We start from the raw sequence: 23,397 nt of genomic DNA on the forward strand, positions 1-23,397 counted from the left end.
AGAGGCAAACTCCTAGATCTTCTTATCATACATTCCCACACCACACACTACACTCTTGTGAAAATTAATCTTAAGCCCTGATATCACTTCGAAACATCTAAGCATCCTTTTAACAACTATAATTTCCTCCACCACAACTTCACAAAAGATTGTAGTATTGTTTGCAAACTGAAGATGAGAATGCTTCAACTCAAATGGCCCAATAGAAGCACCCTTTAACTAGTCTATCTCCTTCACCCTTTCTAATAGAATGTTGAGCCCTTCAGTTGCTATGTTGAAAAGAAAAGGTGGCAAGGGATCACCTTACCTAATCCCTTTTTGAGGAGAAAACGCATATGTTGGAGACCAATTCACTAATACTGAAACTCTTGCCTTGGTTACACAAGAAACCATCCATTTCTTCCATTTATCACCTAACCCAATGTTGGACATCATATAAAATAGATAGTTCTAGTTCACAGAGTCATAGGCCTTCTCAAAGTCAACTTTCAAGACAACTCCCTTCTTTTTTGTATTCTTCCACCAATCAACCACCTCATTCGCTGTCATCATCCAATAAAAAATATTTCTATCTCCAAGAAATGCTGATTGTACTTTACCAATAACATCTGGTAATACCTTTCTAATTCTTCTTGAGAGCAATTTAGCCAATATTTTATAAGCAGAACTAACCAAACTAATCTACCCATAATAACTCAAACCATTGGGACTATCCTTTTAGGAATCAAAGTTATAAATGAACAATTCAAGCCTTCACAATCTTCCCATTAGAATGAAATTCCTTCACAAGTTGAATCAACCCACCCTTCATGAACTTCCAGCACTGTTGAATGCATGACAAATTAAACCCATCTAGCCCAGGTGCTTTGTTTCCATCGCAATCCGTAACTGCTTCCCAAACTTCCGTATCAAAGAACTCAGCTTCAAGTATCTCCACAACCTTTGATCTACTCACTATTGGAATAGAACCTACTAACTTTGGCCTTGATGCCTAGTCTTCTTTCAACAACGTAGAAAAGTGCCTTAACATTTCCTGTTTCACTTGATCAAGCCCCTCAACTCTAACCCCATCAACCTTTAGTGAATCCACTAGATTTTTGGTGAATCTTTTGTTAGCCATTAGATGGAAAAAAAAAAACCTTGTGTTTTTATCCCCATTTACTGTCCATTACAATCTTGACTTCTGCAACCATACCCACTCATTTTTCTTCCTCAAATTCCAAACCAAACTTCTAACCTCCCTTCTCATTGACACCTCTTGTGGTAGTAATTCTCTTCATTCAGGTCTCAAATCAAAATCACGTAATTCATCCTATGTCATCTTAAGCTGGTGATCCACATTTCCAAATCCTGATTTCATTTTTTTAGATCACTCTTCGAAGAGTTCAGTTTGCTGACAAATCTATACCTAACCCAACCATCAATCTTTGAGTCTGCCTAGGATTTCTATATTGTTTTAAGGAAATTAGGATATAGGGTCCAAGCATTCAAGAATCTAAATGGTCTAGGACCCCAATTCCTACCATCCTTCCTAAGTAATATAAGGTAATGAACTGATACATCCCTAGGTAAACCCCACAATTGAAACTTAAACTTCTCCAACCACCTTGGATCAATTAAGAATCTGTCAATCCTACTCCACCTCTCCCCATCAAGTGAATTGCACCTTGTAAAGCTTCTCCCTACCATTGGTAAATCATCCAATTCCATTTTTTCAATGAAGTTACCAGACTCTCTCATCCCTTTATCCCTTCTAGATACTCCTTTTCCCTCAGATAAATACCTAATTTCATTAAAATCCCATCCAGCACACCAAGGTTTTTGGAAATCATTTTTAATCCTTACAAGTGTATCCCACAACTTACCTCTACTATCAACATCATTGGGTGCGTAAATATTTGAAGTCACACACTCAAAAAGATCAGAAGTCATACCTAAGAGCACTATGAAATGCTTGCTGCAGCAACACTCTGACATCATAAAAACTTCAGGGTTCCAAACACACAATAAGCCTCCAACACTCCCCATATATAGTGAATATATATATATATATATATATCATATTCACTAACACATTCTAGGATCTCTTTCTATGCAAGTACCTTTTTTATGGCTAAATTTGTCGCCGATCTCCATGTTGAGTCTCAACTAACATGGATTGACAATATTTCTCCCTGGCCTGGCTAGTTTAACCAGCCTAAGCCTATTCATCCATGTTTCTTTCAAAAGAATTATGATTATGAAATCCCAACAAAATAGCTTGTGTATTTGCTGATAAATAAATAAATAAATACCCTGCAAGTGTATATCCCACATAATTAGCATACCTAGCATCTAAAATCATACAAATTCTATCTCATCAACAAGTCCAAGAACCAAGATAGAGTAATATGACATTACATTTAGGTTTATTACTACCACACACACACACACACATGTATATATATATATATATATATATATATATATATCATTTCTGATACAACTATAGGTAGCTGAATAGTTTTGCAATAAACACACTAATGTAGTAGTATATGACAACGTAGACACAAATGATGGGAATTAGAAATCATCTAAAAATTTATTTTTTATTTTTTAACTTATTGGAAGAAACAATAAGTTTGCCATTGACTGTAGGAGGGTAATCTAGCATACTCCAATCTCAGCAACTTGAACTCGATCATATCTAACTGCACACAAAATATTGATGGAGTCAAAGTAAAACAAAATATACAATTCCTTAGAAAAAATTGTTGGAAGATGCATGGAGATTTTATAATTACAAAAAGCATTTTGAATTTAATCATTTAAGAAAACAAAATTCAAAATTTTTGATATGGACTTTTAGATTTTTCATTTGAGAAACGATTTGTGAAAGAGACTAATGAATAAAATAAAAATTCAAATAATTTCTCTTATTGAATTAATATGTACAGGTACCTTTTGATTAGTTTTCCTTTTCAAAAAATTTTTAGTAAAGGGACTCAAATCTTAACATTATGTTTGGATTTTGAATTTTGTTGTGAGGTATCTATTATTTTTGACTACATGTTTAGATTTATTGTCAAGAGTTTTTTTATGAAGGGAAAGAACTAGAACGTATCATGTCTATCTTATGTTATGTGTTTTGTTTTGTTTTCTTACTACTACTACTACTACTACTACTTCTACTACTTCTTCTTCTTCTTCTTTATTATTTTTTTATTTTTTAATGATTGGAATGATTAAATTTCTACATAGCATATTTGTCAAGAGAAAAAAAAAATAGATTAAATAAATTTAGTTTATTTTACTTCATTTTCTTTTTTTTTTCATTTTCTTTTTATTTGAATTCACAATCCCTCCACAAATTCATGATTTTTTAACATAGCCTACACTAAGAGAGTTAAACCTGAACTCAAGTTGCACCAAGGTAGCAAAGAGTGTCCTAATAGGAAAATGGTTTGTTGCCTACCAATGATTCTACCAATTACTTGTCTAGATATATATAAATATACATTAAAAAGTTGTTAGTGTTACGAATTTAGCAATATTATAATAGGGTATTTGATACAGATTATTTGAGTTATTTGCAATATACATATTTTTTATTTTAAAAATGTGATAGATTATTTAGTGAACCTTTTATTTATATATATTACAAAACCAAAATAATTTAAATAAACTAAAAGCGAAAGAAGACTATTTAGGAGATGGAAGAGGGAGTGCCTTTTTATTTTTTATTTTTTTTGTTATCAACATTTAGCTTACCAGTTACACCAAACATACAGAATAAAAGGAGCTTCTACGAAACTCCTATTTTGGAGTGCACCACATGCAAGTTAAGTTATTTTTTGTGATTTTAATACAACTTTCAGTCATAAGTAGAAGGACCACAATAAATCTTAATTAAATATCACTTTAGATATAACCAATAAATTCTCCGGTTAAACCAAAATAACAATTACAGTAAGTCATAATTAAATTATAGCCAACATTACAACGAGTTATAACCAACACCAAAACACATCATAATCTAATATCACTTGAGGTATTATCAAAAATTTCTTCAGTTATAACCAAAATAACATCTATAATTAATTATAATTAAATAAGTCATAACTAATGACTACAAAAAGTCAGGCATATAATACATCATTTGTTAAAGTGTTATATAGAATTCCCTTATAAATATTATGAAATATGTATATATATATATATATATATAATATTCGGAAATTCTATGCTTTGGTTTACACTTTTGTATCTTTGATTATGACATGTTATCTTGTTAGTTATGACACATTGTGATATTGGTTATGAAATTATTTCGGTGAAGATTTAAGAGTTGTTTGGTTATACCTAATGTGATGCTTGGTTATAACTCAAAAGTTTTTATTTATTTATTTATTTTTTATATATATATGATTCCCATAGTATTGAGTTATGTCATTTGTGATAATCAAACTCACAAATAACATAACTAGTTTATGGTAGCATTACTCTCTCTCTCTCTATATATATATATATTGGGTAAATTAAGACGGTAGCCCCTGTACTTTACCTCTTGCGTCATTTTAGTCTTTGTATTTTCATTTGGCTCGATTTTGACCCTAAATTTATGATTTTATCTCAATTTGATTCAATTACAACTCTTAACATTTTTTAATGAAAAATACACATATAAGTATCATGTGTCATATTCTTAAGGGTAAAATTATAAACTACTCAACTCATTTAATTAATCTCAATCAATTTAGTGATTTTCCGTTAAAAAAAAAAAAACTACTGACAATATTATTAATTGGACCAAATTAAAATAAAATTTAAATTAGGAGTTAAAATTGAGGTAATTGAAAGCGTATAGACCAAAATGACACAAGTAAAATATAGGGATCACCATCATAATTTTATTTTATTTTTTTTTAAATAAAGGAGGATATCAACTTATTACATTCAGCTTATAAAATCATAACTAGACATATGATACACTTTTTTTTTAACGTGTTTATTATAAAATTTTCTTATAAATATTATGAAATGTATACATATATATATATATATATATATATATATATTTATAATAAAGGATGATCAACTTACTTTACTCATCTAAGCCAATAAAGGTTAGAGAACTCTTCTTCTTCGATGTCAAAATCACTTTCATCCACGGTTGCGCATTCCTAAAAGAAAAGAAAGTAAAATACATATGAACAAAAAATACATATGAAGCACTCCAGTTTAGTAGTCTCTTGTAAATGTTCAAAGATAAAAGAGTTCATCAACTGACAAAAATAATTAACCGTAAATCAAGTTGAAAAAGAAAGTCTACCTCTCCTTTCAGAAGTCGTTCCTCTAAATACTTATTGAGATCTTCTGTCCAAAGGCCTTCATTGCCACTTGTACTTACAAATATCTGTGACATGCATACTTGTCCCAAAGTAAAGTTGTGCATATCCGGACACCTCTTCAGAACAACTCTGTTTAATGATGGCAAATTAAAATTATAGTTTGCATTACAGAAACTGTTGAGGTTTGGTAGATCTTTCAGTGTTAGCCACTCCAACTTTGGGAATTCAATCACATCAATCACTTCCTTGAGCCCATCCTCTGTTGCTGCAATAACTTCTTCCATCACTGGACAAGACTCCAAATAAAGTACTTTAAGTTGTTGAAGAGCCATGGCGGTGGAACATGTGAATAGATTTCTCAAGAGGGAACATTTCTTAATTGTTAGGTATTGTAGGCTTTGAAGGCCCAGAATTCCATGGGGATCCTTGTTCCACAAACATGTCAATTGAGGTAATCCATCCAATTCCATCATTCTTACTTCAATTAATGGCCTAACATGTTGTCCTTCTCCAACATTTAGCCCCTCTAGTTGAAAAACCTCTGCCACCTCACTACAATTTCTCACAATTAACTTGTCCAAATTCGCTACGTCCAAGAATTTTAAACTTATTTTGCTAGCCTGAAGATTCCAAGGATGTATCTCTCTTGAGTTTACACAATTATCGAGAACTAGTGTCTTCAACATTGGGAAAGAAACCTACAAAGATTCATTTAGTCATCTTGTTTTATAACAAAATGAAATAGGCTTGTATATTGGAATTCAACGTCAGTGATGATTGATGAGACATGTTTCTCATATTGATGAGCCAAAATTTTATTTTATGTGTGGATTATGAATTTAAGTAAAGATTTTAAAAAAAAATATTGTAAAAGCAATGTCAACAAAATATAAATTTTTTTTTTTTTTATTTCCCATTGTCTTTCCAAATTTATGATCAAAATGTTCAAAATAAATAAAAATATATATATATATATATATATATATAGATTTGTGTATTAAAAATGATAAATCATGTAAATAATGATTAGCAAGTGACACACGCAATGCGTGTGCAATTCAGATAAGTCAGAATAAAAATAAATAAAAAAAAAATTAATATCATAATATTTATGTTGCCTAAGTGGTAAGATTGTTCTTAATGAAACTTAAAGTCTTGGGATCAAACCTAGATCATGCTTTTGAATTACAATTTTTTTTTAATTTTAGGCTAGATAAAGCTACCACAGCATGACGTGTAGGCTTGACTAAACAAGACAAAAAATGAGATACAGATATCTCATAAAAGGTAGGTCTCACGTATATTTGGAGGTGTAAATCCTTATTATTTTAAATTATTTTAAATTTTCTAACATAATATATGATATTTTCTAAATTTTTGGGAGTGTGGTCGCCTCCCTCTACACCCCCTAGATCCATCCTTGGGGATCTCACCCTTTGTAAGATATCTATATTTCATTATGTGTTTAGTTTTTTGAGTATTATTGCTTTATTCCATTTATAGATTAAACTTAACCTTTTGTCTCCTAAAACATTGTGTGGGAACCGAGTTTTGACGATTGCAGAAAGGCCAAGTACATACTTGGAAGCTTATTATGTGAACATCTCATTCGCCCCATCTTGCATCACTCGGAAGCCGAATATCCTAGTCGGTCGCAGAACTAGTTAAGCAAGGAGCCGAGTGGGAATTGATTCATGACGAAAGAAGCCGAGTGAACATTCACAGGGTGGATTAAAAGTGGGCCAGACCCTGAGGCCCACAAAACAAGTATATATAAAGGAAGGACAACCAAAATAGAGGTATGAGTGAAAAAATCCAAGAAACTTAAGACTTAAGCAAACGTGAGATATATACTGGCTTATCCATCGGAGTGCTAATTCTGGCACCACCGACCGGAGTGTTCATTCCTTTTCAGGTGATTGGCTGAGGATCTCGAGTGTCATATTGGATTCAAAGAGTATTTCCAAACCACATCGCCACAATTGGTGCCATCTGTGGGAATTACTCCAACACATCCATGGCGGGCGTGAAGGAAGATCCTCCGGTAGTCACTGACGACCTTGCACCACAAGTTGATACCACTCCAAGCAACCTGCTTGGACTAGAAAACGTTAACGCACGAAGAGCTTTGAACATCGACTCAACTGCCCCGACCTCACCCTCGACATCAGCACATGAGACAATGAAAGCAATTATGGATCAAGCGAAGCAAAACGAACAGAGGTTGGAGAACATGATGGCGGAGAATGAGCGCCTTCGACAAGATTTAGCCCTGGAGGTGGCAAAATCCTAACAGGTTGTGTGCCAAGATCCGGAACGACCTCTGAGAAAGGATCGTCGATGACCTCAAATTCGGAGACAAGACCGTAGCACTGATTCTGACTCATCATCCCTAGAATCCAAAAAGAAATGATGGGTCGTGGTCTCCAGTTCTTCCGAGGGGAGTCCGCGTCCAAGGACTAAACAAAGAAGAAATGATTCAGACGAAGAGGATCAACATGACCCCTTTGTGCGACGGATCGCAAGGGCTGTACTACCCAAAAAGTTCAAAGCTCCATCGTTCATCCTATATGATGGCAAATCAGACCCCACCAATCATATCCGTCATTACAAGCAAGCCACGACACTGCATGCAGATGACGAGGCCCTTATGTGTAGAATATTTCCCAACAGTTTGGGACCATTGGCCGTCAGATGATATTATAAATTGGAGCCGGCATCCATTAAGAGCTTCCACCAGCTCCAAAAATCCTTCAAAGCAAGGTTCATCACCAATGAGGTCCAGCCGAAGCAGGCCGATTCTCTCTGGGCAATGCAAATTCAATCAGGGGAGACCCTACGTGCTTATTCGGCGCGCTATTGGGAATGCTTTAATCTCGTAGATAATCCATGCAACTGTAGACACCCCATTTTTGACCGACCTTAAGACTCAGACGTCACCAATTGAGCGCTTGGTGATGTTGCATAATGTGCTCGTTCAGAAGTCTCAGAGTCGCGGCCGTGAGCCCTGCCTCCGGATTTCCGAGCCCTCTTCTGTGCCTTGCCTCGGTTTGCGAACCAGACTCGGTTTTCTCTGTTTCTTTTCCTGAGGGGAGGGAGAGGTCCTGTAGACCATCTCTCAGTGGCCGTGGGCTACATTTTGTGGCTATAGGCCATTTTGCCCATTTCGGAGCGCGGTTCCCGATTTTCGGAACCGTCAGGCCGTGTGCCTCGGTTCGGGACCGCTCAACCATCTCCATTCGCTCTAATTTTTGGTATACATCTTATTTTCTTCCTTTCGAGGGACACTGGGGTCAGAGAAACCCACTTCGTGGCCGAACGCCACTTTCGGTGCTTAGCAGCCCATTTTCGGGACCCCAAACTGCGTGTTTTGGCCCCCAAGCATTCGTTTTGCATCGGTTTTCGTTCATTTTTGGCAGGTACCTCTGTTTTATCACCAAGAAGGTCACTGGAGGATGGGAGGCCAGCAATTATCTTGGCAACCAGTTATATTCCATTTTCGTCCTCCGACACCCGTTTTTCGCACTTCCGAGCCAATGTTGAACACCTTGGGGTCACTTTCTTCAACCCCAAACCACATATTTGTGTTGTACACATATGGGAGGACCCTAAAAGTTGGTGGCCGTCCAGAAACTCCAATTGAACCTTTTGAACCCCTCCTAAAAATGGCTTGTTCTCCCTCCTGTTTTAGAGTTTCTAAATTCAAACCACAAGGTTGTGATGAGGGGACCTGGGAGGACAGCTTTATGTGGTGGCCGGCCACTAAAGCAACTTGACCTTTTTGACCCCTAGCCGGCCGGCTAGGGGGGTGGCCGGCCGGCCACCTGTAGCTTTGAAAGGTGGCCGGCCATGTTCCTTGCAATACACACTTTACAGTTGTATAGCTGTATCCCCCAGAAAATATCTCAATCCGGGGGATATTTTTTGGGGGAAAACTTGCCTCCTTTTCCCCCACCTTTTCCCCACCTTTACTCCCTCTCTTTGGTCCATATAACCAGCAGGCAACATTGTTCTTGGGGGTTAGAAAAAATCATCTTCAAGCTTGCATGCAAAAATCCTCCTCCATCTCTCTCATTTCCTTGAAAACCTCCAAGTCCAACACCACCATTTCTTCTACACCACCAACCCCCACCCTTCCATCCTCCATTCCAGAAGTTTGAAGGTGTTCTCCAAGGCTAAAGGTGCTGCAAATTGGTCCAAGAAGCAACCAAAGATTGGTCTACAAGGGTGAGTTGTCATTTCCTTCTTTTTAGCTCATTTTTTGCAACATTTCTTGGCCTCTCTTTCTTTTTGATTTGAGCTCCGACCAAAACTGAAAGTGGCCATATTTTGAGCTTATTTTCATCTTTCATTAAGGGTCTTACCCTATTTGGGACTTCCTTGTTGCACTTGCTTCATTACCCTCTTGTATGCCATCTTTCTTGCATGATATTTTTGGCTAGTGTGTGATCTGTTTTTGAGTATGTAATAAACTTTTAGTAGGCCTATTTTGAGCCCTTATTCAACATTTTTGAAGGGCTCATCATCATTTTCCATTTCCTTATGCTACTTGCCATTGTAGCCCCCTTTGAGGCCCTAATCTTGCATGTTTTTTTAGCTTATTGTGTTTTGGTTTTTGGCTTCTGATCAGAACTTAAAGTGGTCATATTTTGACCCCCTTGTCATGTTTCATTAACAATTTTTTTCTGTTTGTTGAATATTTTGCATACTTTGTGTTATAGCCACTTTTGAGCCTCATTTTGGATTGCATTTCTAGCATGTTTGTATACTGATTTTGGGGCTTCCATAAACTGTAAATGTGCATATTTTTGGTCCCTATTCAATGTTGTAGAAGGGAATTTTTCAGTTTGGGCTTTGCATATACCACTTGCTTCTTTAGCCACCTTTTGGCCTATTTTCTTGCATAAGAGCTTAGCCATATCTATGTTTGTTTTTGGGATTTTTACAGTTCCTTAAAGTGGCTTATTTTGGGCCCCTCTTCAATGTTGTTGAAGGGCCCTAACCTATTTGGAGTCCGCAGCTATGAGTTGCTTCATAATCTCATGTTTAGGGCCATTTTTGCATGCCATTGTTGCCTTATCTTTGCTTGCTGTTTGGCCATGATTTGTACTAGTAAAATGCTAATTTTGGGGCTGCCTTGCTTCTGTATTTTCATTCCATGTACCAATTATGCATGCTTTGTACAGCTGTAGTTCATTCTATGCGCCTAATTTGCATTTCGGGAGAGATTCCATGCATCGGGTGTCATTTCACCTCGTTCCGGGGCTGTTTTGCCCCTCATTTTGCTACTGAAAATTGCATGTTTGCATATCACTTTCCATGTCTTTGCCATGTCTCATTAGAGTGGCATTTCGGTGCCTAAGGGTCGGTCCTCGGTTTGCGTGCACGCGTGCACGCATTTTGAGTTGTCTTGTTTTCATCTGATGGCCTCCTATGTGAGTGTGGCTGAGGCTCTCTCATGTTGGTATAAGCCCATTATTGCATTGCGTATGCCATTGCTTCGGCTTGCGTGCCCGTGTGCACGCATTTCGAGGCACTTCATTTTCATCCATCGGCCTCTTATGTGAGTGTGGCTGAGGCTCTCTCATGTTAGTATAAGTCCATGTTGCATTCTATATGCCATTTTAGCCATATTGCATTGCGTATGCCATTGTCTCGGTTTGCGTGCCCGTGTGCACGTATTTTGAGGCACTTCGTTTTCATCCATCGGCCTCTTATGTGAGTGTGGCTGAGGCTCTCTCATGTTAGTATAAGTCCATGTTGCATTCTATATGCCATTTTAGCCATTGCATTGCGTTTGCTATTAACTCGGTTTGCGTGCCCGTGTGCACGCATTTCGAGGCACTTCATTTTCATCCATCGGCCTCTTATGTGAGTGTGGCTGAGGCTCTCTCATGTTGGTATAAGCCCATATCATATTTTCATGTCATTTGCATTGCGTATGCCATTGCCTCAGTTTGCATGCCCGTGTGCACGCATTTCGAGGCACTTCATTTTCATCCATCGGCCTCTTATGTTAGTGTGGCTGAGGCTCTCTCATGTTAGTATAAGTCCATGTTGCATTCTATATGCCATTTTAGCCATATTGCATTGCGTATGCCATTGCCTCGGTTTGCGTGCCCGTGTGCACGCATTTCGAGGCACTTCGTTTTCATCCATCGGCCTCTTATGTTAGTGTGGCTGAGGCTCTCTCATGTTAGTATAAGTCCATGTTGCATTTTATATGCCATTTTAGCCATTGCATTGCGTATGCTATTGCCTCGGTTTGCGTGCCCGTGTGCACGCATTTCGAGGCACTGCATTTTCATCCATCGGCCTCTTATGTGAGTGTGGCTGAGGCTCTCTCATGTTAGTATAAGCCCATATCATATTTTCATGTCATTTGCGTTGCGTATGCCATTGCCTCAGTTTGCGTGCACGTGTGCACGCATTTCGAGGCACTTCATTTTCATCCATCGGCCTCTTATGTGAGTGTGGCTGAGGCTCTCTCATGTTAGTATAAGTCCATGTTGCATTCTATATGCCATTTTAGCCATATTGCATTGCGTATGCCATTGCCTCAGTTTGCGTGCCCATGTGCACGCATTTCGAGGCACTTCGTTTTCATCCATCGGCCTCTTATGTGAGTGTGGCTGAGGCTCTCTCATGTTAGTATAAGTCCATGTTGCATTCTATATGCCATTTTAGCCATTGCATTGCGTATGCTATTGCCTCGGTTTGCGTGCCCGTGTGCATGCATTTCAAGGCACTTCATTTTCATCCATCGGCCTCTTATGTGAGTGTGGCTGAGGCTCTCTCATGTTGGTATAAGCCCATATCATATTTTCATGTCATTTGCATTGCGTATGCCATTGCCTCAGTTTGCGTGCCCGTGTGCACGCATTTCGAGGTACTTCATTTTCATCCATCGGCCTCTTATGTGAGTGTGGCTGAGGCTCTCTCATGTTAGTGTAAGTCCATGTTGCATTCTATATGCCATTTTAGCCATATTGCATTGCGTATGCCATTGCCTCGGTTTGCGTGCCCATGTGCACGCATTTCGAGGCACCTCATTTTCATGACATTGTGTATGTTAGGATTGTATCTTAGTCGCATTTCATGCATGTCATGCATATTGCATCGTGTTCGGGATAGGAGTTAGCCCGGGCACGGGAAACGAGGTGCATTTCGTACTCCGAGTGACGGAATGTATCTCAATCCCCAGTCACCAACACTCCGGATCATCCATGATGGAGTTAGGTCTTGTTATGTTTTCATGTGCATTCATCCCATATTAAAATGTGCAATTCGACTCCTCGGCCATCATGCCTCGATATGCGTGATTGGTGGCACGAGGATCGAGGCATGCATATATCTGTGAAAATACATTGCTATGCCCCTTTCCTGGTCTCTGTTGCAGCAAAATGAAGAATCAACAACTTTTTGGAGTTTGGCGCGCATTTCAAGAAAAAGTGTAAACAGAGGCTAATTGGGGCATCCCAGTGGATTTCCGCGCAAGGCAGCCCAGACATGCATCATTCATCAGGAGCAAGGCAGTCCCTGGCTTGCATGCCAGTTTTACAGCTTTCTTAGTTAATTTGTAAATTAATTAGGAATTTGTACATTATTTGGACTGTAACATTTGGACTGTAATATTCTTTTATTCGGGACTGTATATTTATTCGGACCCTCTGTGCGAGGGCATAATTGTAATAAGTGTGCGTGTGTGTGTTGTATGTCTTCCAACCCCACGTCTTTCTCCCTTTTATCTATCCGCCTATGATGTTTAGATTAGGGCATATTTCAATTAGCATACAGTATGATAGCATGTTTGCATTCATTCATCTGTTTTGCATGCACCGGGCTCGGCGCATCATACTAACTGCATTTGTATTTCAATTCCAAATTGAATACATGTTAGATGTAGCATTCCATATGCCATGTTTAGAATAGCCGAGCCTGCTATAGTTGCATTTTTGCCTGTGTTGCATTAGGCATCTCTGTATACTTAAGGATCATGCATGATTTCTAATGTAGTTTATGTCTTGGCTCGGAGTACTCGGTAAGTTTTATGCTTTAGCATCCTTCCATGCGTGTGAGTGACTGCCATGAATAGCATGCTTACCATGAGGCTATTTGCCTATGTGATATATCTGCCTGAATGCCTGTGGGTGAAGGTTGGGTTATTTGGATTGGAACAAATCATTGACTGTGAGTTTTAAGCCCACTAGATAGTGGCAAAACCATCTTTTCTAAGCCCACCTGCGGGTGGCAAAATCTGCATTTTAAGCCTACTTGCGAGTAGCAAACCATCTTTTAAATGAACAAGCATGAAATGTTTTGTTTCGAATCGGGTAACCCAGTCTATACTTGTATGCTGTGCGCATCACATAGTAAACCTAGGCTAATAAACCGGAATAAGAACATACAACGTTTTCAAAAATAGATATCATGGTTAGTAGAGGCCGATCTTTGATCGGGCGAGCGGGGGTGCTCACGAAGTGACCTTCCCCAATCGTACCCAAGTTCCCGAGCCGAGGCAACTTTGGTGATGACGGACACGTGGCCTTTGGCACCGAGTCAGGGTTTCCTAAATTTCCCATTAAAAAAATATTTAGGTAGCGACTCTGTATCTGGCAAAGCAGTCCATGTTTGGCACTTCTTTCAAAATCTGTTTTCTCAAAACGATTTGCCGGATTTGGACTCTTTGGTTCAGATTTAGAACTGTGACAAATTTTAGAGTCCTGAGCTGTAGTGACCCCAAAATGAACAGAACGGGAGCTCGTTCCTCCCGGGGCATTCGGGGACGTCTATAGCAACGACTCCATGGCCAGCACCGCCTTTAAAATGGGGTTACACCCTGATAGTGCCTGTAACGCCCTCAAAATTAACCCATTATATATATATATCATTGACATTCATTATTTAAAGAAGACAATCGATTAATTCATTATAATACCCATCAGAGTTTTACAAAAACAAAAGTAATACATGTAACATCAAATCAAATGCCCTACAGGCTTACATCTTTCCATGCCAACACTTGGACACAAAGTACGAGTTCTAACTCAAAGATAAATTAAGCCCTAGGCTTGAGTGTTTACATGTATTAACAATGAAAAACAAGCAACTAAAAGTAGTCTTCCAGAATTCCAAGTCCTTCCAAGCTAAGTCCTTGGAGGTATCTTATCACCTGAACCTGAAAATGATGTTCCCATAAAGGGTGAGCCACAGCCCAGTAGAAATATACTAAACCACATATAAGCAATGAATAAAGCAATGGCATTCAACAGATGGTTAACCAAGATAATCAATTACTTCATTTTACTGTCTTATGACACTATTGTCTAAGATACGTTTAACTTTCCAATTTTATCAACATGGCTCAGAACCTGGCCCAACTTACAACAGTGAATTATATATATATATATATATATCAATTTCACATTCTTCCAATATCAATAAACAAATGAGACTCAAGCTCAAATCAAAACACTTCATACTTCCAGATTGATACACATTTTAGTGTTGTATCATCAAAACACTTCAATATCAATAAGCACACATAAAAGTGATGCTAATGGAGTCCATCCCCTATCTCCTCCCAGACAAAATCCGGTTTAGAGGTCCATCCCCTATCTTCCCCTAAACCGTGGAGTACATCCCCTATCTCCTCCCACACACAAACAATGTATGCAAATGCAATGCTCAATCAATACACGTATTTTCTGTATCAATGCCACAGTCAAAATTAATGACTTAACCAATGTGATTAGTTCCAGTTATTCCTAATCCACATGCAATGACTACAACAATCATGACTATCCTCCACCGATAGCCCAAAACAGTTATTTCTAAACTGAAAATAACAATGTCCACAATTCAATAGACAAATGATTCAAATTATCCAATTAGGCCATTTAATCAATGAATTCCCCAATTCCATGAATTACTTATACAAATCAATTCAATAATTCAACTAAGGTTTTTCCCAAAATTTACCAAAGTATTCCCAACATATTAAAATACCAAAACTTAGAACATAACCTATAAAATGGAGTAGGAAATCCCTACCTCAGAGAAAACAACCCAAATGGTGAAGACAGAGATGAGTGCCCAAAGACCAAAATGCTCCAAATTGCCAAATGTTCAGATTAAATGAAAGCTCTCGACTCCCTCTATCTTTTTAATAAAGCAACTAGGGTTGAAACACTCTCTAAACAGATCAAACTTAAGAGAGAAGGTGAGTAGGGAAAGAGAGAGGTCGAACCTAGGGTTTGGAATCAAAAAGAATATGAAAAAGACTGATCAAATCCCGCTGCTGTGTATTTAAACTGGACAGGCTCGCTCGAGCGAAGACTTGGTCGCTCGAGCGACCAGACACAGAGAAACTACGCTCGAGCCAAGGAAGCCTTGCTCGAGCCAACAACTCAAAAGCTCGCTCGAGCGAAAGAAAGCTCGGTCGAGCTAAGAACCCATACCCTCAGGTCTGAACCCAGACACACGCTCGAGCGAAGGAACTATAGCTCGAGCGAAGGATGAACTAACTCGCTCGAGCGAAGAAAATCTCGCTCGAGCCAAGAATGCACAGCTACAGGTCCAAATCAAACACTACCTCTCGCTCGAGCGAACAACTCCTCGCTCGAGCGAAGAACCAAAAACCTGGACAGCAACTCTTGGTTTCTAATCCCAACCAACCTGAAACAAACCTGCCCAACACATCCTATAATTCCAAAAGAGAAAATAAAGGACAACAACACCAATTATACAATGACAGAATCTACGGAACCTAAGTCCAGATACAATAATCAAATGGGAAAAGACCGGGGTCGCTATAACCTCCCCCCCTTCAAAGAATTTCGTCCCCGAAATTAAGCTTAAGTTTTTGAAAACAGATTTCTTTTTCAATTCCCAATGATATTATAAAACAATAATAGACAGCTTGACCCAATGCTGGTCAACTCATCTCTTTATCAAGAGGCATCTCACAACATATATTACACAACATATATCTCAATCTGTATCATTATTATGCATTAATTCTTTCAATGTTAACAATTTCCATATCATATTCCATTGCATGATATATATAACACATCCAACAATGTAATCAACATATACAATGTCACACTAATCTTTTATAATGAAACAAGTTTCAAGATACACCCATTTACCAAAAACATACTCAATGTTTTACAACTTAAGACATATGTAAAGCTCTTAAGTTCAACAATAAAACAGAATCTAATTATAAGATTACAAATCAACAAACATGTCCGGATATTTCTCGCGAACTTCCAATTCACGTTCCCAAGTGGCTTCTTCCACTCCGTGGTGTTTCCACAAAACTTTGACCAAAGGGATGGTTTTGCCTCGCAAAACTTGATCCCGCCTATCCAAAACCCGAACCGGTCTCTCCTCATACGAAATATCCTCATCAACCACTAAATCGGTCCAATCCAACACATGTGATGGATCTGGCTCATACTTCCGAAGCATACTCACATGAAATACGTCATGTACTCCAGACAACTGCGGCGGCAAAGCTAAACGATAAGCAGCCTCGCCAATCCTCTCAAGGATCTCAAACGGACCAATGAATCGAGGGGACAACTTCCCACTCTTCCCAAACCTCATCAAACCTCGTTTAGGTGATATCTTCAGAAAGACATGATCACCCACCTCAAACACCAAAGGTCTCCTCCTACGGTCAGCATACGATTTCTGACGACTCTGTGCTATAACAAGCCTCTTACGGATAAGCTCAACTTTCTCCGTCGTTTCCCTCACCAACTCTGGACCCAACAGAGGTGCATCACCCACCTCGGCCCAACAAACAGGAGATCTACACGGTCGGCCATACAAGGCCTCAAATGGTGCCATACCGATACTAGACTGGAAACTGTTGTTGTAGGCAAACTCCACCAACGGTAAGTGCCTCTCCCACGACCCACTAAAGTCTAGAACACAACCCCGAAGCATATCTTCAAGTATCTGAATAGTACGCTCGGACTGTCCGTCAGTCTGAGGATGATAAGCCGTGCTAAAGGTCAACTTAGTGCCTAAGGCACTCTGCAAACTCTGCCACAACCTGGCAGTAAAACGAGGATCTCTATCTGAGACGATCGTCACTGGGACCCCGTGCAATCTCACTATGTCCCGAATATACAAGTCGGCAAGATGATCCACCGTATCTCTCACGCGCATAGGGATAAAGTGCACCGACTTAGTCAACCGGTCTACAACCACCCAAATAGCATCACTACCCCGCTGAGTCCTCGGAAGACCTACAACGAAGTCCATAGTGACATGCTCCCATTTCCACTCGGCAATAGGCAAGGGTTGCAACAAACCCGCTGGCCTCTGATGCTCGGCCTTCACTTGCTGGCAAGTAAGGCACTTCGATACGAAAGCTGCCACATCTCTCTTCATACCCCGCCACCAAAACTGGCGACTCAGATCCCGATACATCTTAGTGCCTCCCGGATGCACCGCAAGGCGTGAATGATGAAACTCTCGGAGTACCTCCTCTCGGCAAGACTCCGGCACAAACAGACGGTCACGGTATCTCACACTCAGGTCGGAAAATACCATCAAACCCTTCTCAACCTTCCCACCGGAAATCTTCTCACGGAGAGATTCTACCTCAAAGTCACCTCTCTGAGCCTCTGACACTCGAGTCACAAGTGAAGGCTGTGCAATAACAGAAAACAAGGCCGCAGCCTCAACGGATTCGCCCAGAAGTAAATCAAACTCCCCAAGTGCACCCAACATCTCCCATTCTCGGATGGCAATACTAGCTATGTCACCAACAGGTTTCCTGCTAAGGGCATCGGCCACCACATTGGCCTTTCCCGGATGATAATGCAACTCAAAGTCATAATCCTCTATAAATTCCATCCACCTCCTCTGCCTCAAGTTCAAGTCTTTCTGTGTAAACAAATACTTCAAACTCTTATGATCCGAGAACACCTCGAATTTCTCACCATAAAGATAATGCCTCCAAATCTTCAAGGCAAATATCACAGCTGCTAACTCTAGATCATGCGTAGGGTAATTCTGCTCGTGAATTTTCAACTGACGTGAGCCATAGGCAACTACTTTTCCCTCTTGCATTAACACACAACCCAGACCCTCTCGTGAGGCGTCACAATAGACTGCATAACCCAACCCTCTCTCTGGAATAACCAATACTGGAGCGGTAGTCAGTCTAACTTTCAACTCCTGAAACGACTTTTCACAAGTCTCACTCCATACAAATTTGACTCCCTTCCGAGTCAACCTAGTCAACGGTGATGCTAACTTGGAGAAATCTTTCACAAACCGACGGTAATACCCAGCTAATCCCAGAAAACTGCGGATCTCAAATACACTCTTAGGCTGTGCCCAATCCTGCACTGCCTCTACCTTGGATGTATCAACAGACACTCCTTCACCGGATACCACATGGCCTAAGAATTTAACTTCTCTCAGCCAGAACTCACACTTCCCAAACTTGGCATACAGCCTATGGGCTCTAAGTAACTCAAGCACCACCCTCAAGTGTGCCTCGTGCTCCTCCTCAGAAGGCGAATAGATAAGGATGTCGTCCACAAAAACGACTAAAAACCGATCCAAGAATTCCCGGAAAATCCGGTTCATCAAGTCCATAAAGACTGCCGGTGCATTGGTGAGTCCGAATGGCATCACCAAAAACTCATAATGGCCATACCGCGTACGGAATGCCGTCTTCGAAATATCCTCTTCCCTGACCCTCAACTGGTGGTAACCCGATCTCAAGTCTATCTTAGAGAAACAACGGGAACCCTTCAACTGGTCAAACAGGTCATCTATACGGGGCATAGGGTACTTATTCTTGACCGTAGCCCGATTCAACTTCCGGTAATCTATACAAAGTCTCAAAGCACCTCCTTTCTTTTTAACAAAGAGGGCCGGTGCTCCCCACGGTGAAACACTAGGACGTATAAAACCCTTGTCTAATAACTCCTGGAGCTGAATCTTCAACTCAACTAACTCGGCTGGGGCAAAACGATAAGGTGCCATAGAAATCGGTGCTGTGCCTGGCACTAGGTCAATGGAAAACTCAATCTCCCGATGCGGTGGCAAACCAACAAGATCCTCAGGAAAGACGTCCGAGTACTCACAAACCACCCTTGGCAACACAATCTGTGTCTCCTCATCCTCACTAATCGAAAGGTTAGCAAGTAAACTACTAAGCTCACTCCGTCCTCGTGGAACATACCCCGGTGGCAACACATCACCAACCCGGTCCCCCAGAAAATGAAAATACTCTCCGCTCACAGTACAACAAGTGACCCTCTGGCGGTAACAATCAATAACTGCCCGGTATGACGATAACCAGTCCATACCCAAAATAACATCGAAACCTCTAATAGGCATAACGACAAAGGAAAATGGAATTCTATGATAATCAACCTCTATATCACAACCCCTAACACCTTGTTTCAAAATCAATTCACCCCCAAGAGGTGACACTACACATATAGGAGATGCTAACTGTGCTAACTCCAATTCCAAAACAGATGCAAATGCAGCAGACACAAAGGAATGAGATGCACCCGTATCAATCAAAACATTAGCAACCGAGTTGCAAAACAAGAAGGTACCTCTCACAACTGATGGAGCCGGTACAAGATCCTGTGCGGTAACAGCGTACACGCGCCCAGACGACCTCTGATCAACCTGCTCACCCCTAGGAGCATATGATTGCTGCACTGTCTGGGACGATGAAGCCCCCTGATTAGCCCTCGAGGCCTGACCCGACTGAGCTGGCTGCTGACCCTGAATCGGCCTCAAACCAGATGCACCAGGTGTGCCACCCAACTGTGGGCAATACCTCTTCATGTGCCCTGGCTGACCACACTGATAACACGAGAGTGGCTGACCTCTACCCTGACTCTGGCTCTGAGATCGAGCCGAAGATGATGCTGCTCTCTGCACTCCTCCCCTCTGAGGACAAACTGGAGACTTGTGGCCCAGCTGGCCACACTTGAAACAGGTAATGTCTCCCTGACTGCCTTTCCCCGAACTAGCACTCGGTACAGGAAAAGTCGATCTCGAAAAGCTACCCTGAGACTGCTGGGGATTAAAACCCTTCTGTCTCCTACCATCACTCTGACTATCCTGACTCCTCTTGGAGCCCTTCTGCCCTTCCTCCTCCTCCTGCATCATGATCTCCATATGGGCTGCAGCATCAACCATACGCCCATAATCCCGAATCATAGTTCCCCCAACTCTCAGCTTAAGGCCACGCCTCAACTTCTTCTCAAACTCAATACAACGGCGTTCCTCAGACGCCACCAACTCAGGTGCAAACCTGGACAAACTAGTAAATGCAGCCTCAAATTCGGCCACTGAAGAACTCGCCTGCTTAAGCTGACAAAACTGGTCTCGGAGCTTCTCCCTGACTGCTGGAGATAAAAACTTCTCCTGGAAAGCATTCACAAAAGCCTCCCATGTACCTCCTATACGCCCCTTAATAAACTTCCACCATTGACCTGCATCCCCCTTCAACTGGAAAGATGCCAAGGTCACTTTCAACCCCTCGTCTTCGATGCCAAGCATCTCAAACGTCTTCGTTGTCTGTTCGAGCCATTCATCTGCCTTAAGTGGCTCTTTAGGATCACCCACAAATTCATCTGGATTAGACCGGAAGAACTCCCTCTTCAGAAAGGAAGGTCCTGCATCCGCAATACCAGCCTGAGCTTGATTCTCAGCTCTAAGAATGCCTACTGACTCCCTGAATGCCCCTGCTATCTCTCGGGCCAGAGCGCCCATAGCCTGCTGGCCTACTGGCTCGGCCACATTAGCCTGACCAGTTCCCTCTTGAACTACCGGAATCTCCTCTGGCACAGGCACCTCCTGCCTACCCGGCCTACCACGCCTACCGCGTCCTCGTCCTCGTCCTGACATCCTAATAAAGGAAACAAAAACAATAGCACATTCAACAATGTGCCGAAGCTAAACACTCGCGTCCTAATGCAATGGACAACAATAATTCATTCCACGTAAGCACATAATCACATAAGCACCTACGAATTTCATTCCCGGATAATGATAGTCCCAAAGGGTTACTATAGTTCCGGTTGGAAGCAGCAGTGATCAAGTGCCTTTCCAACAAGACTACAAGAAACTCAAGGGTCCAATCAACATCCTAGAAACTACATTCCATACCCACATAATCACATAAACATGTTATCACATAAGCATATAACATTACACTAAGTCTCTATCAAACGAGACGAACCCAATGTGATACTAATCACTTCCCACGTACCCAAAGTATTCAAACCCGGTACGCTATGATACCAAGTTGTAACGCCCTCAAAATTAACCCATTATATATATATCATTGACATTCATTATTTAAAGAAGACAATCGATTAATTCATTATAATACCCATCAGAGTTTTACAAAAACAAAAGTAATACATGTAACATCAAATCAAATGCCCTACAGGCTTACATCTTTCCATGCCAACACTTGGACACAAAGTACGAGTTCTAACTCAAAGATAAATTAAGCCCTAGGCTTGAGTGTTTACATGTATTAACAATGAAAAACAAGCAACTAAAAGTAGTCTTCCAGAATTCCAAGTCCTTCCAAGCTAAGTCCTTGGAGGTATCTTATCACCTGAACCTGAAAATGATGTTCCCATAAAGGGTGAGCCACAGCCCAGTAGAAATATACTAAACCACATATAAGCAATGAATAAAGCAATGGCATTCAACAGATGGTTAACCAAGATAATCAATTACTTCATTTTACTGTCTTATGACACTATTGTCTAAGATACGTTTAACTTTCCAATTTTATCAACATGGCTCAGAACCTGGCCCAACTTACAACAGTGAATTATATATATATATATATATATATCAATTTCACATTCTTCCAATATCAATAAACAAATGAGACTCAAGCTCAAATCAAAACACTTCATACTTCCAGATTGATACACATTTTAGTGCTGTATCATCAAAACACTTCAATATCAATAAGCACACATAAAAGTGATGCTAATGGAGTCCATCCCCTATCTCCTCCCAAACAAAATCCGGTTTAGAGGTCCATCCCCTATCTTCCCCTAAACCGTGGAGTACATCCCCTATCTCCTCCCACACACAAACAATGTATGCAAATGCAATGCTCAATCAATACACGTATTTTCTGTATCAATGCCACAGTCAAAATTAATGACTTAACCAATGTGATTAGTTCCAGTTATTCCTAATCCACATGCAATGACTACAACAATCATGACTATCCTCCACCGATAGCCCAAAACAGTTATTTCTAAACTGAAAATAACAATGTCCACAATTCAATAGACAAATGATTCAAATTATCCAATTAGGCCATTTAATCAATGAATTCCCCAATTCCATGAATTACTTATACAAATCAATTCAATAATTCAACTAAGGTTTTTCCCAAAATTTACCAAAGTATTCCCAACATATTAAAATACCAAAACTTAGAACATAACCTATAAAATGGAGTAGGAAATCCCTACCTCAGAGAAAACAACCCAAATGGTGAAGACAGAGATGAGTGCCCAAAGACCAAAATGCTCCAAATTGCCAAATGTTCAGATTAAATGAAAGCTCTCGACTCCCTCTATCTTTTTAATAAAGCAACTAGGGTTGAAACACTCTCTAAACAGATCAAACTTAAGAGAGAAGGTGAGTAGGGAAAGAGAGAGGTCGAACCTAGGGTTTGGAATCAAAAAGAATATGAAAAAGACTGATCAAATCCCGCTGCTGTGTATTTAAACTGGACAGGCTCGCTCGAGCGAAGACTTGGTCGCTCGAGCGACCAGACACAGAGAAACTACGCTCGAGCCAAGGAAGCCTTGCTCGAGCCAACAACTCAAAAGCTCGCTCGAGCGAAAGAAAGCTCGGTCGAGCTAAGAACCCATACCCTCAGGTCTGAACCCAGACACACGCTCGAGCGAAGGAACTATAGCTCGAGCGAAGGATGAACTAACTCGCTCGAGCGAAGAAAATCTCGCTCGAGCCAAGAATGCACAGCTACAGGTCCAAATCAAACACTACCTCTCGCTCG

At 40.3% G+C, this 23,397-nt stretch overlaps 1 protein-coding gene across 2 annotated transcripts in view; it reads right to left on the minus strand.

Moving 5' to 3' along the window:
- Positions 1–2,383: 2,383 nt before the first annotated feature.
- LOC114306451 (disease resistance protein At4g27190) overlaps positions 2,384–23,397 on the minus strand; it is a 173,605-nt gene continuing 152,591 nt past the window's right edge. For both annotated transcript variants that reach the window (XM_082879297.1, XM_082879298.1), the window contains 3 exons: positions 5,312–6,028; positions 5,083–5,162; positions 2,384–2,690 (listed from right to left, as the gene is read on the minus strand). In XM_082879297.1, the coding sequence (XP_082735423.1) occupies positions 5,088–5,162; positions 5,312–6,028 (792 nt within the window). In that variant the 3' untranslated portion in view covers positions 2,384–2,690; positions 5,083–5,087. The remainder of the gene's footprint in view (positions 2,691–5,082; positions 5,163–5,311; positions 6,029–23,397) is intronic.

Source organism: Camellia sinensis, chromosome 7 (genome assembly GCF_055761805.1).
Source record: "Camellia sinensis isolate YWXY chromosome 7, ASM5576180v1, whole genome shotgun sequence".
Lineage (NCBI taxonomy): Eukaryota > Viridiplantae > Streptophyta > Magnoliopsida > Ericales > Theaceae > Camellia > Camellia sinensis.